Here is a 14,196-nt window from a genome sequence, read left to right as displayed (position 1 = left end):
CTATTTTCTTTTCACAATAACGACCAAATGCATTTTTCAACTAATTCTAATTAACTAAACTAATTCTTCTAGCCTTACAGAGAAATTGAAGTAGTTTGGTCCATTCATAAAAAAGTTATTCTGATTTAAAGTGCGTGTGATCAGTTTTGCTCCTAACTGTATATGAAATGTGTGTGTACAACGTTGGCTTATCATTTTGTCCACCAGTGTATATGACATACATCTTACACGTGCTGAATAAATATAAAACATATTTAAAAAATTTTTTAAAAATCAATTTATACTATTTTCTTCGTAATATTCAGACTAAACGCAATTTTTCCTAAATTTTTATTACATCTAGTAAACTAATCTAGCATGGCAGAAATATTATTCTGATTTAAAGTGTCCCCCACCATTATGAGATCGTACATTGTAACTCTGTTTGAGCCAGTACGACTGAAAATTGTTTAACAATTTCATGTTCATCAAATACACGTTTCCGCTGGAAACATAGCAATCTTTTGAGATGAAAAATGCGAGGGAGCACCAGAATCCCTTTCAAAAGAATTCGTGTGCCATTGATTCTTTTTCGCCATTCCTTTGAGACGTCCTCTATTCCTGTGATTTCTCAGATCTCGACGCGAATATTTTGCCGCGTGAATCGTCAAACGCGAAAAGTGGACTGCGTTTCGGTGACCGATGAAAGAATCGTCCTAGCTGTGTTCAATTTTTACAATTTTCGATGCTGCAATATATTTTGTTCTATCCAGGGAATTCATTACTCCAGACTAATTTTTGCATAAAGATCCGCAGTCTAATTAGGACTATTTAGGAAATAATCGATTCAACGCTCACCGACATTCTGCTGCTTTTTCCGTCGATGACACCCGCTGGTAGTGTCCGCTTCCTCCTTCACCTGTAGATCACCGCAGCGAGCACTTTCCACTTTTCGCTTCATCCTGCAGAAGAAGGACCGCCGCGCACCTGGACAGAGTCTTGAGACACCTTGGGGCACGTCTGTCTTCACTGGTAACATTGCTGGAACGATAAAAAGTAATCGTTGATACAGCACTTTTCGAAATACAATAGAACCTCGATTATACGGATCTCTGATGTTCGAATTCTTTATCGTCTGAATACTTTCCACAAAGAATTAGTTTGCGTTAAACCAACGCATATACTACGCGATTTACTGCACACTTTAATAAGGGTTAAGTTCAGCACTGAAACTATGCAATTGTTGTATTATCCGAACGATCATTTCCACTAATCAGCATGGATAATTGAAGTTCTACTGTATTGAAAATTTCTTTCTTCATCCTCAGGCTTTTTCCATGCTCAAGGTATTCGAACACTGGTCAGATTAATTACATTTGCCTTCTGGCTTCGTTGTCAAGTTGACATTAACGATGAACAGACACACACATTACTCGACTCGTTTCAATATTGCGAATAGAAAGATATTTAATTGAATAGCCTCGATTTCCGTTCAGGGGTAAACTCGTTTCCAGGATTGCAAGGGTACGGAATGCGCGTTCTCATTTCTCGATAATATAGAAAGATGGAGTTTTCCAGTAGACAAAAACGCTAGATAAGGGATCGATCTAGGTCGCGATCGCCCTCAAAAGTCCTATTTTTACGTTTACGAGGCGCAATTTACATTACTCGAAAGCATGTAGCTGTCGCAGCTTTATGAAAATAGCTACATGCTTCCAAATAATGCAAATTATGCCTCGTAAACAGAAAAAATAGGACTTTTCAGGGCGATCGCGGCCTAGATCGATCTTTTATCTAGCGTTTTTGACGCGGGAAAACCCCATCTTTGTATATTATCGAGAAATGAGAACGAGTATTCCACGCCCTTGCAATCCTGGAGAAACGAGTCTACCCCCTTAAATGTCAAAACAGTTCTTGAAAAATATAACGCTTCCTGATTTTTTCCCATGATTATGCCTATCGACTTCGTAGCGAGCTGTAGTACAGTTCCTCGGAGGAATGCACGCGTGCCGTGGGTCGCATTTTTCCGGCCAGATCAGCCTTAACGGAAACAGGAAACGTGGGAAAGCTTTAGGGACAAGGCCGTTCGAGTGCACCAAAGGCTGTCTTATGAATGTCAACAATTCAATCGGCACGTGTCGAACAATATTCATGAGAATAGTTGAATCTTGAAAGTCCTCGCAGAACAATCAGTAGAATGAGACGTCTGAAGGGGTTGTCTTTGTCGAGATGGTGTAACAGTGTTCTAGACAAGACTTTTCGTTCATGTGTAAAATCATTACAATAACAATTGAATAAAAAATTGAATCGGCACGTGTCGAATGATATGCATGAGAAAAATTGAATCGTAAATTCGAAAATTAAAAATGGTCGAGACTCGATGTTTTATATTTAAAAGATTTAAATTTACGATCATTTTCGCCGGCCCAAGTTACTGATCCCGTAGACCTCTCGATCGTCGTCGATCACAGGTTTCCATCGTAATTTTTCGAATCTCTAGGAGCTAATACGAAGATGTTTATCGACAGGCAAACGCCGCCATACCACTGACATTTATCAGATATAAAATGCACCGCAGGATCACTAGACACAGCAAACCGGCCCGGAGAATGTCGAAAGGTGTCATAATTAATGGATTCTCAGGTAGAAAGTCGATGAAGCTAGCCGTAAACCGCGATGGGGTTAATTTTTAGCGTTCGGTTGACTGGAGCGAGCGGACAGCCAATGAAATGTCGCGTATCTCTGTTTAGAAGAACATGTTTCTGCGCTGACCTTACTGTACTGCAAAAAGTATCGCCGACAACGCGCCACGGAATAAAGTACTGTACTACATTCTATCTCTATTGAATAAAAAAACTCATACCTTTACAATTTATTGTGAGAAAATACTGAATGAAGGAAATATGTTTTAATCTGTTGTCAGAGATTGTGTTGGAAAGTAAACTAAGACGTCCATCAAGGTGGCTTGCAAAGTTTTAATAGTAATTATTTTCAAGGGTCTGGAGAAGGTTTCTATTGGGTTGTGTAATGAATTCCCGCGTTTTTTGTATTTTATTTCTTTCTCGCAATTTTGTGTTTTGTTAGGAAAAGTATATATATGCATTCGCAAGTCTTTTTCTTGTTCTACAAACCTGTCTGCTTAAATTTTTTGAATTAATTAATTGTAATCAATTTTCAGGCTTTTTCAATGGAAGTTCCAGGAGGCAGGAAAATTCATTTTCGACATCTGCTAGACATTTCGCTCAAGTTGTGTGGCACCCAAGCTCCAAGTTTTTCAGTAAAGCCCATGGAGTGAAGATGGTAAGTGATAGACCATCGTTAAAAAATTAATTTATTACACAACCCAATATATATATACGCTTTTTCAATGGAATACATAAATGGATAAATAAAATGTACTAATTTTTTTAAGGAGAAGAAACCTTGAATAAACGTACATAGAGCAAGGAAATCAATTTTCATTTGCTGCAAAGAATGTTGAAAATGAAATGTTTAACATTGATACGTACTTTTCGCGTCTATCAGTCGTTCACGTGGGCTGAGATCGGAGGAGGATAGTTGCTCCTTCACTTTGGCGACGTCTTTTGGATGCAGGATGTCGAACCAGCTTTGACCCAACAGATCGCCCTGCGACAAAGATCAAATTTCACTCGATTATTTCCTGAGAATTACAATTTTGACTTACAATTAACTCGAATACATTGATAAAAATTCATTTACTCAAGTTTTATAATTTATTGGCATTTCAGTGGTCGAAAAATTGCTGATAAAATCTAAATCGAAATTTTTAGAATGTTATCGTCATATAAATCTTTATCACGACGAAACTTACATGGCAAAATTTGAAGCTTTTACTAAACTAGACAATGAAACCATAGATATTTTGTCTGTTCATTATTTCCTTTTCTACTTACGTCAGTAATTAAGTTTGCGAATGTTCTCATACATTCATAATTAGATTGCAGATACATTTATAATTAGACGTTGCATACTTGTGTGTAAACCTATATTTTTCTTGACTGGAATCTTTATTGAAGGTTAAAATGGAGTAATTGCTTCACATTTAGATTAAAATTTTAACTACCGTATCGGTTATGAATATATGTATACTTGGCATAACTTATTGCCTAGACATAAAAATAAATACTCTTATAATTAATATTCTTTTTTCATTTATTTAGTAAAATAAAATATAATAAACGTGTACTGTGATCCAATTTGATTTCTCTGTTCCATAAATTTTTGAAAAACGAAGTTGGCTAGACCTTACCAATTTTTCTCACTTTTCTAATAACCAGTGGTACATACATATACAAAATAAAACAATCGGAATAATTCCAGTTAAATACAAGAAAAAGTCCACAGAGGGGCGAACAGAAAGAAAAATGTTTGAGAAATGAAGTCGGATTAACAATTTCTTTCGATACAAAAACAAATAGACAAATGGTCAGGGGAGTGATACTACTAGAGTCTTTGAGAAGGAAACGTGTGACCGGTTACCTGAGAATAATTGAGTGTCTGAAGAACGGACTCGGACACGTAGAGTATCCTCCCGCGATCACAGCCCACCACGAAGACAAAACCCTCTGCGGCCTGAAACAAGAGAAGCCGCCTTTGATTACGTCACCAGGATCAAATATTAATTGCTATTACGTAACAGGTGTTGCAGTAGTGAACATCATCATCGACAATGGATCAACTGTGATTCAATTACTAAAGCTTCGAGAAGAAGTATCGGATGTGATTATTCAAAATAAACAGGATACATTATGAAAATCTAAATATGAGCCGTTTCTTTTGAAAGTGGTATAAGTCCACTTTTGAAAAAGAATGAGTTAATGGTAATTTTAGTAAGATATAGATATCCTCCACATTCAATGGAGCACGATTTCTTGATAAAGTAATCAACAGGATTTTAGCTATAAAATGTTATGTATCGCAAAAATATTCTTCTTGAAAGTGGAAAGCCACTTCTAGTGCTTGATTTGGCGTTAGTTACATTGCCAGAAAAATTCTAATGACGAGTCAGAGTTTTACGAGATATATTCATTAAAAAGCATTTGCACCACATTCCCCAGGATTTTCAGTAACACTATTAGAATTGTTTCACTGAAGTCACGCTTGACTGCATACTAAAGATGTTTTGCCACCGCTGCTGGTAAACTGCAGATTTTATGCATAAACTGCAACCGCAACCGTTCACTGATGTAATAACTATACAGAGTGCATTGCACACAGCGCAAGAAACTCGATTTTTCATTTAATAAACATGCTCGATCTATTGCCTCAGCTTCATTACAGAATGTTTAAAAATGAAGAGAACACTTTCTCTATAAACAACAAAGAATACGATTAAACAAAAAGGTAATTGCATCGATCGATCACATCGTATTTATCGTTTTCTGCAATCCCTTTCGATCGAACCGCAAGCTTTCCAATTCTTAATTAGTAATTAATAAGAACGTACCCTGACATGGTCAAGAACGCGGAACCACTATCCCGGCAACCTAATTACCAATTTTCCTTCGCGGATATAAATATTAGAACCAGTTTATGAAGCAGCCTATATTTTGTTAAAAATCGTGCGATGCCGGTTCTGCGGCTGAAGGCTCGATCGCCAAATTCGATCGAGCGTAAATCTTTCTCTCTCGTGCCGGCGAATTAAAGAACCGCGCGCACGTAGAAGTACATAGTGACATTAATGAATGTTGTATACGACCGAAGATATATCGCCGCAGGCTTCGCGGATGCCGATTATGCAACTGCGACGCACTTAGCTGTTTCACCTGGTACGAGATCGACGATACACGTGTACACGAGACCGACACGCCGCGCCGTTGATCACGCTATCGCGATCGATGGTTTCAAGATCCGATGTATTCGAGAACGAAGCGCCCTGCCACGTCTTCAGACATCGGCATTCTGGCAACCTCCCTCCGAATTCTTATTGGGACACACTGGACCACGTGGGAGGAACACTGTGATGCATTCTGCGACCAACAATGGATAACACTAAAAAGTTTAGAATTTACATCCCTGTCTCCATAAATGTGAAGCAATGATGAAACTTTTTTTTATTATTTTCTTTTTGTGAAACCTTCATCAACAAATTCGTGACATTTTTCTGATTAAAACGAGTCTAAGCATGACACTGTTCGGAGCATATTTGGTTGTTTAATGCACGATTTATTAGAACCTCGAGTATCCGAACTGACGACATATGAATTCCCTATACAGTGGGTGTAAGAAGTATTCGTACGTCCTTTAAAATAGAATACAATCAATTAGAAGCATTGGTTTACGAAATGATATGCGACAAAGATTTTCCAAAAATTATAATTTACAAGGTTACATGCAAAAATAGAAAAGGCATTTTCTAAAACTTTTTTATTTGGGCCCTTCAAGGTTAAAATATATGTTCGTAGATCTATGTTAGTTATACACATGCTGGAAATTTCATCGAAATCGATTAACATACACACGAGCTGCAATCGGTTAAAAATGGTAAAAATTTCACACGACTTTTGATCAGTTTCTGCTTAACATCCACAGAATCATACATTTTTCGATGCGTGTCGTTTCTTTCTGCGTCAACCATTTCGATGAAAATTTCAGTGTGTGTATAACTAACATAGATCTACAACACATATATTTTAAATTTTCATTAAAATAAATAAATAAATTAAAAAGGTTTTGAAAAATGCTTTTTTCATTTTTGCATGTAACCTTTTAAATTATAATTTTGTGGAAAATCTTTTTAGCATATCATTTCGTAAACCAATGCTTTCAATTGATTATACAAAATCAGGACGTTTTTAAGGGCATGCGAATACTTTTTACACCCACTGTAAACATATTATACTGCATGTGTATATTGTAGTACGTTTTTATTCGTATATTCTAGTACATCGTTCGGATAATCGAGGTTCTACTGTTTCGTGAATTAAACGTGCACATGTGGTCCAAATTGTGTCGTGTTTGATGTCGTTTCAATCAGAAAAATTGTCACGATACTTATTAATTGATAAGTAACAAAAATAAAGTACTTGCTAATTAATTGACGAGGATGTAAATAGTTAATGTTAGAATCCAATCCTGTATGTTTGGAGCGATAAAGAAAAGATATTTATAATGTAATAGAGTACTGCGTTACATACTGACAGGAAAATCTTGCGTACTCGAGCGTACGAAGGAACGTTACTGTCCGATTTTTACATTGTAAAATCATGCACTCGTTGCGCATTTACATCGTCTGTTGGGGAATGTTTCCGTAATCATTTTTCAGTAGGTATGTTTTCTTTCGATCTGTTACGTTATCGACGAGCTATTAGTCACCGTTCATTGAGCGAGATTGAGAATTGAAGTAGGTGAAAGTAGAGAGCTGTGGGATAATCCCGAAGCGAAAAACGAAAATCCTATGATTAATGTTATGTTCCGTAGCGACAAATTATGTTTTTACTAGATTCTGGCTACGGTAGAGATGAATTATTGTTATTACTATTGGCATCGCGGAGTTCTTGCAGAGGTACTGTATCATTTTAGTACATTGGCGCTTATGAAATTGCCAATACGCGTGAAGCAGTTATGTAGTATGAAAATTCTTTTTTGCCGTTCATCCAGTTTGCTCAATCAAGATCGTTTGCACAGGCTCGTATAAATAATTTGCGACGAGGGACTATTTTGTACAGTATCACATAGCAGATATCCCATAATGAAATAGATCTTCACGGGGTGAACCATAGCGAGGATGCTTAAGAATTGCATCATGCACTCTTATCACAACTCTTTATGCATTTATGGCGTATGTAACTTGTTTAAATATATATTTACGACAGCTAATATACTTATCATTTTTCATTGTCTTTCGTCAAACCTGTATGGAATTATTTATAAAAGTGAGAGTGTCGATACAAATCTGCAGCCTCGTCGTGTAATTTATAGAAATTCAAAAGATCGAAGACGCAGAACGCAAATTTTTATGCAGCTTCGCAACTTTATTGCTTCCATTATTTTTAATCTGCAGAAATTTATATCATTATCATGGGAATCGGTTTCTGTAAATCTCTAATTTGCATAAATATCTGCAGTGATTTATATGGCACGGTCTATAATACAGGTTCGATTAAGCTGTCACCGTGGGGGTCATAGGTGACCGGTATACGATTTGCTAGTGACACTGTCGAGGTCAGCGATTGCGGGTATTTGACCGAGATATCTTATCGCAATGGTGACCAATGACAACAGTCGTGCTGTCAGTGGCGCCAAAACTCGTCTTACAAGTGGAACCACCGGTGACCGTTGCTGTGAAGGCCGTAACACGACGAAGGACATCGGCGATCGGCAATATCGTAATTAGTTGTAACATTTGCTTTATAGAGCTGCTGGTATTTACGCATGGACTGCGAATTATTATGCAAATTCAAGCGTGAAGGAATTGTTGACGAAAACAGGTATCAATGTGATCTAACAGCTATTCAAGTGAGCATACTTTCCAGATACTTGTTCAAGTTTGTTCGCATTTTCATATGCAATTAAGACTGGGGTTCTTTATGCAAATTAAAAATATTCTGCATCGATTGTGAGAAGCAGTAGTTAAATAAGTAGTCTTTTTACGTTGGAAACAATATTCTTAGATTTTTTATGATATATGTCATGTGTTATTATTAGACTGAAGATCTTTGTGCAAAATAAAAATGTTTTGCATTGATTGTGACAAGCAGAAATAACATAAAAAATGGTTTCATCCCTTAACGACTTTGTTACATTAAAGGCAGTATTACAACATTCTTGAATCTTGAAAATCTTTTACCGTTTTATTATTTCACGCAACCAATTTCTTCATAACTGCATAAAGATCCGCTGTCTAGTTATTATTCATACAGTGAGCGAAACTCGCTTAAACGCGCTTTAAAATTTACAAATTTTCATGCTTATTTAGAAGAAAAGGAGAGACGATGTTGTCAAAATGGGGTTGTTTACTTTGCTAAACCTTTACTTTCAATATCTATGCTTCGAAATGTTCCGTATTTACATGCCAGAATATGTCGCAGAGCGAGAAACAGCGTCTACAAGTGCGAAATTCGATTAAACGCAGTGCTAAATGCTAAACAATGTAAGACAAGTAAAAACATGTAAAAACAAATGTAATGCTAACAATGCTAATGAAGAAATTAAACGCTGCTGAGAAGAAATTCGTAATATATACCGCTATTACCAATCTTGTAAATTCAATGACCGATCGAATTTTCGCTTTAATTCAAGGCAATGGCGGCCATACAAAATATTAAATTTGTAATGTTCATGTATTTTTAATTTTAAATTGTTTTCTTCACATGTGCGTAAAAATTCTTACACAAATATTTTGGTAAATATATATGTATAAATATTATAGTATATAAATGTATTTGTAATCCTCAGTTATTGTTAAACGTTTCTTATTAAAATTTTGAACCTTCAGCCACAAAATCCATATTTTTGTATGTGCGTTTAAATGAATTTCGCTCACTGTACACTTCGATACTGTAATGAGTTGGGTATCACATCGGTACAGCCTTATTAGCGCGTAATCGGTATTGAAATGATACCGGTCTCAAGTGGCCGCTGGTGACATACAATGGTGTCCTGATCGGCACAATAAGTCGCTCTATATATTAGCAATAAACTCCTTCTTTCATGGCGATGAAAAAAAGTAAGAAAAAAAATATGGAAAAATAACACGCGTCCGGCTTTGTCGTATCGGTGGCTGTGATCAAGGATTCCGAGTTTACAGTTAGCACGTTCGTCGCGCGATGGAATTGTTAATTTATCAGCAAGCCGAGCCGGATACCGGCCGAGTGTATCGGGAGTAATAAACTCGGCGCTCGGCCGATCGACAATGAAAGTTTCCGCGGTAATAATGGAGCTGGTGCCGATCCGAGAGCTGGTATGCCGGGCGTGGTCACTCGTTCTCGGATATTTTACCCGCCAGTGGTCGGGTACCGGAGCGAAGCGGGTACCAAAGTCCCGATAAAAGATAAAACGTATCCACGGTACGTACGCGACAATGAAAAATAGTAGCCACGCAGCCGACACGGTCAGTCGCGTGACGGAATCTATTGTGTAAGGGAACTCCGGCCGTTCCATTTTATTATACGACGCGTTCGTAACCGTTCCAAACGCGAGAAACGCACTCTACGCCGTTTTTCTTTTTTATTTATTCTTCTGAACGAGATCTCTATACTTTATTGCACTCATTACGGCTGATTGTTGTCTTGTATGTGGGCAGGGCTGCCGTCTGGTAACACTACGTCACAGACCTGGCAAAATGGCCGACGTTTTTTAATTTTTCAGTGTTGAGTTTGCAAAGAGATGCATTTGTAACAAATTCATTCATTTATTGGGTCGTAACACGAATCTGCTCGGTTGTATTCAGTTTCTTCTTTTATTTATTAATAAAGTACGGGTTTGTATTCAACCACTTGTATAATTCTTAACTTTCGCAATTCACAAATTGCGTGAATAATATTTTCTATTTCGTCGCCATTGAAGCTCTTAGGTGGACCACCCTGTACATTATGATAAAAATTGCCAGAAGTCTTCTTCCACAAAATTGTTCTAATATTTCATAAGGGAGGTTCATTGAATTTAATAAAACATTGTAATAAAACATTGTAACAACGAAGGTGAGCAACGAAAAACAAAGGGCGATAACTAGACGATTTTATGCTTTTATGACAAAAATAGATTGGTCGAATATGAAATCGCGAAGACGTTAAAAAACAGACCAATACTGTGCGCATGACCGAAGTGAAAACTGTGAATAGCGTTTCACCTCGGACCGTGACGGATCAGACTCGTTCACTACCCAGCAATTGTGTACGCGCTACGCCTAAAGAAGTTTTCACAAATGCATCTTTATTCAATTCCTGTTTCTCGCAATCGTGTTGAGCAATTTTTATTGTGCATAGAAGTCCGCAGGATAAGGAAGGACTCGAGCCACCACTTTTTCGAATCCTCTTTCCCTATTTTTTGCTTCCTTCCATCCATAAATTGTGGACGGTGTGCAATGATCGAAATATCGCCGAAATCTTCGATACAATCGATGATCGAAAGCGCGGGCGCGAGTCAAGTACCGCGAGCGAGTACGTTATCGGGATCGTGCCGGTGCCCGGCGTCTAATTGCAGATCTACACGCTTCGAGCCCATTCTCTTTCACTCGTCACGAGATCGATCCTCGTGAAAAATGTGTAGCACGCCGGAGAAAGGTTCGCAGCAACTGTTAAGCACAGTCTCGGTTCGCTATACATATAAAACGATTGCGAAAGACACGCGGGACTGCCTTTTACAAACGGCGCGTGGGGCGAAAAAACTTTTCTCTCGTGTTGCTTCCAATTAGCGGATCGCCGATTTCACTGAACGCATGAGAAACTCTGGAGGGAACGAGCAGCGACCTGACGGGGAGTCGCAAGCTACTTTTCCGATCGACGGGTGCCTCGATCAATGACACTGTCGTGATCTTATGCTAGCATATCGAACAAACTCGTTTGGAATCTATATTAATGCTTCGTTAGCTTCATCTGCGGGCTAACTCGTTTGCTACCACGGTTACAGATCTGATGGGAGAAGGTCGTAGAAAATGATGCGCAATACTCCGACGATAAAAAATAAATACACTAACTTTCTTGTTGGAAAAAAGATAGAGAACGACATTACTTATGGAATGAAATATTCCCGATGATGGTTGCGTTTCTGTCGTTCCCGGTGGCGGGATTCGACTCACCTGAAGTATCAGCGTCTTCAATTCCTGATCGCTGAGAAACGCCGGTTTGTAGTGACCTTCCGTGTAGGAGGTGACAGCTCCAAGGATGGTTTTCAGATGCTGCACAGCCATCCTCAGGACAGTGAGCTTGTCGAGTTTACGGGACATCGCGTGACACATCGGTATCATCGCCGACAGCTCCGTGATGTAGGTGTTCATCTTGTCCCTCCTCCTCTTCTCGATCTCGCTGTGATTCTGTCTGTAACACACCGATAATGGAGACTTTAAATTACTTGCAAAGCACGAACATTTTTATTTAAGCTTGTGACAGTAATTATTCCACATGGAAATTGCAACTAATGAAATATAATGGACACTTCAGGATCGAAATGTTATGTCGTGTGCAAACAACACTTTTTTGCTTTCAATTACGCACACGTACACACGCTGTCGCGTAACTGAGAATGACGATGCAAATATAGACCATTGAGGACTACTTTATAGTGATTGGACCCAATCGAAGATTTATTTAATCCGTCGAGGATACTGTGATGTTCCAAAAGAAATCAAAGCTTCGTAATGAAAGCTTTTGTAATACTGTAACACGAAGATAATATTCGCAGTTCGCTTGTAACACTTAATGCCCGTGTCTGACCATTACCGGTTATTTCTACTTCGACGAATGTGTTACGATATTAGTGCAGATCGATAGTGCAGGAATATCTTGAACAGTGTTTCTAAATAATTTAGTAGAAATGAATACTTGGTTAATTATTGAGGTTACTTTGCCAATTATAGTAAAGACAGAAAAAATTTCTTCAAACATTATTTTTTGGAACTGAGTTTTCGACGTACGTGTAAATCATTTCGATCTTTTTTCTGTACAATTGTGTTTATGTCTTCGAGACATAAAACTTTCGATTTCACCGGTTTCGTTCCCATATTTATTTCTTGTTTTATCCAGATCGATTTAATGCACTATCTTCATAAATTTCATAACATGTAATGTACATTGCATCAAATATTTAATACTAAATTTTAGCATGGGAGAAGTTTTGCAACATACACTACTGTGCAAAAGAAAGAAGCACCCGGCCATATTTAATAGAAAAGCGTAAAAAATCAAATAAGAACACAGTAAGTATTGAAAAAGTATTCCGCGGTTTAATTGAATAGTTCTGAGTATAATATTACGATTATCTAATACTTTAAACGCAATTGTACAATACAATTTCTACATAAAGATATTGTTTGTCATTATATCGTATAATTATACTGGGTGCTTCTTTCTTTTGCACAGCAGTGTAGTTCTACTTTTAATATTTCTGTGTGCTTCCAATACCATACGGTTGAATGCAAGTGCGATTAAGACATATGGAAACGTGTATAACCGTCGGTATACATATATTATCAACTACAAATGATGAGCTAACTTGTCTCCGCCAATTAACAGGTCAAATTTCACGCCGTCGTTTTGTCGTCGGTTCAGACAACTCGCTCGACGACGCGACGCGGCGACCGGCAGCGTCGTCAATCAATTATGAAAGACGAATCAGTTAACAAACGGTGCTTTTGTCAGTGCAGATTCGCATTCAGTGGCCCGCCGCGCCGGCAGCCCGTCGACGAACTGGACTGTAGAAGATCGCTTCGAGAAAACTCTGGTTTCGATTCGTGAATGGGCCACGGTCTCTCCCTTCGAATTGTTCAAATGAACTCGGATCTTTGTTACAGAAAAAGCAAACTCGCGTTTGTACAACAAAGAAATACAATTTGTCATTGTACACAAATATGTATAAATTAGGTCATTGTACTCTCCAAGATAATCTCCAGCAATGTCTTTCGATTTAATTCATCAAAATATAGTTTCCATTTTTGTTATTATTTTGCCGGAACCAATTTTGCACAGCATCTTTGCTACATACGCAGTCGAATAACGATTTTTTTGTCTTCTGGATCAAGATGGACCCAAGATCCCCTGTCCGAGAGTTACGTGTGACAGTCATAAATTAATTTGTACACTTAATTAGCTCGTTTAGCTCGAGAAAGAAAATTTGCAAACCAGAGTACATTCCACGATCTGTAAATTCTATAAAGTCTCGTTCACTTTCTCCCTCGTAGTTTCCGAGGTCATCATAGTTTACCAGTTCCTACGTCCGCTTTTCCACAGCCATTGAATCCATTTAAATGATCATTGTAAAATCATTCTAAATCAAAGACGATCCTGAAGATCAACCGATAAATAGCTTAATCATACTAAAGGCCTGTTGGAGCCATGCCAACCAGGAAAGAAACATGAATAAAGACATCGCGTTTTCTCGGTGTTGTTCGTTTAATAGGTTAATAGGGATGCCGGTGGTGGTTTAGTGTACTTGAACGACGCGTGCCGCATTTTTCACGATCGTGTCCACGGACACGGCGACACGAATCGGATTAATGACGTCGTCGGTGAAGCCAGAGCAAAGAAATCACGGTAGGTCAAG

The 14,196-nt window shown here is 38.0% G+C and overlaps 2 protein-coding genes across 15 annotated transcripts in view; one reads left to right on the top strand and one right to left on the bottom strand.

The window, feature by feature from the left end:
* LOC143213246 (uncharacterized) overlaps positions 1-14,196 on the top strand; it is a 322,622-nt gene that overhangs the window by 108,838 nt on the left and 199,588 nt on the right. The gene's annotated exons all lie outside the window — the stretch shown is intronic.
* Positions 1-14,196, bottom strand: part of Cyc (basic helix-loop-helix ARNT-like protein cyc) — a 68,243-nt gene that overhangs the window by 10,144 nt on the left and 43,903 nt on the right. For 13 of the 14 annotated variants that reach the window (XM_076432874.1, XM_076432875.1, XM_076432876.1 and 10 more), the window contains 4 exons: positions 11,738-11,975; positions 4,480-4,572; positions 3,489-3,606; positions 838-1,020 (listed from right to left, as the gene is read on the bottom strand). In XM_076432874.1, coding sequence (XP_076288989.1) covers positions 838-1,020; positions 3,489-3,606; positions 4,480-4,572; positions 11,738-11,975 — 632 coding nt within the window. The remainder of the gene's footprint in view (positions 1-837; positions 1,021-3,488; positions 3,607-4,479; positions 4,573-11,737; positions 11,976-14,196) is intronic. The other variant, XM_076432868.1, reaches the window with a different exon arrangement.

This window comes from Lasioglossum baleicum, chromosome 11, assembly GCF_051020765.1.
Source record: "Lasioglossum baleicum chromosome 11, iyLasBale1, whole genome shotgun sequence".
NCBI lineage: Eukaryota > Metazoa > Arthropoda > Insecta > Hymenoptera > Halictidae > Lasioglossum > Lasioglossum baleicum.
The sequence above is the reverse complement of the archived record's forward strand: the minus strand, read 5'-3'. Positions and strand labels throughout refer to the sequence as shown.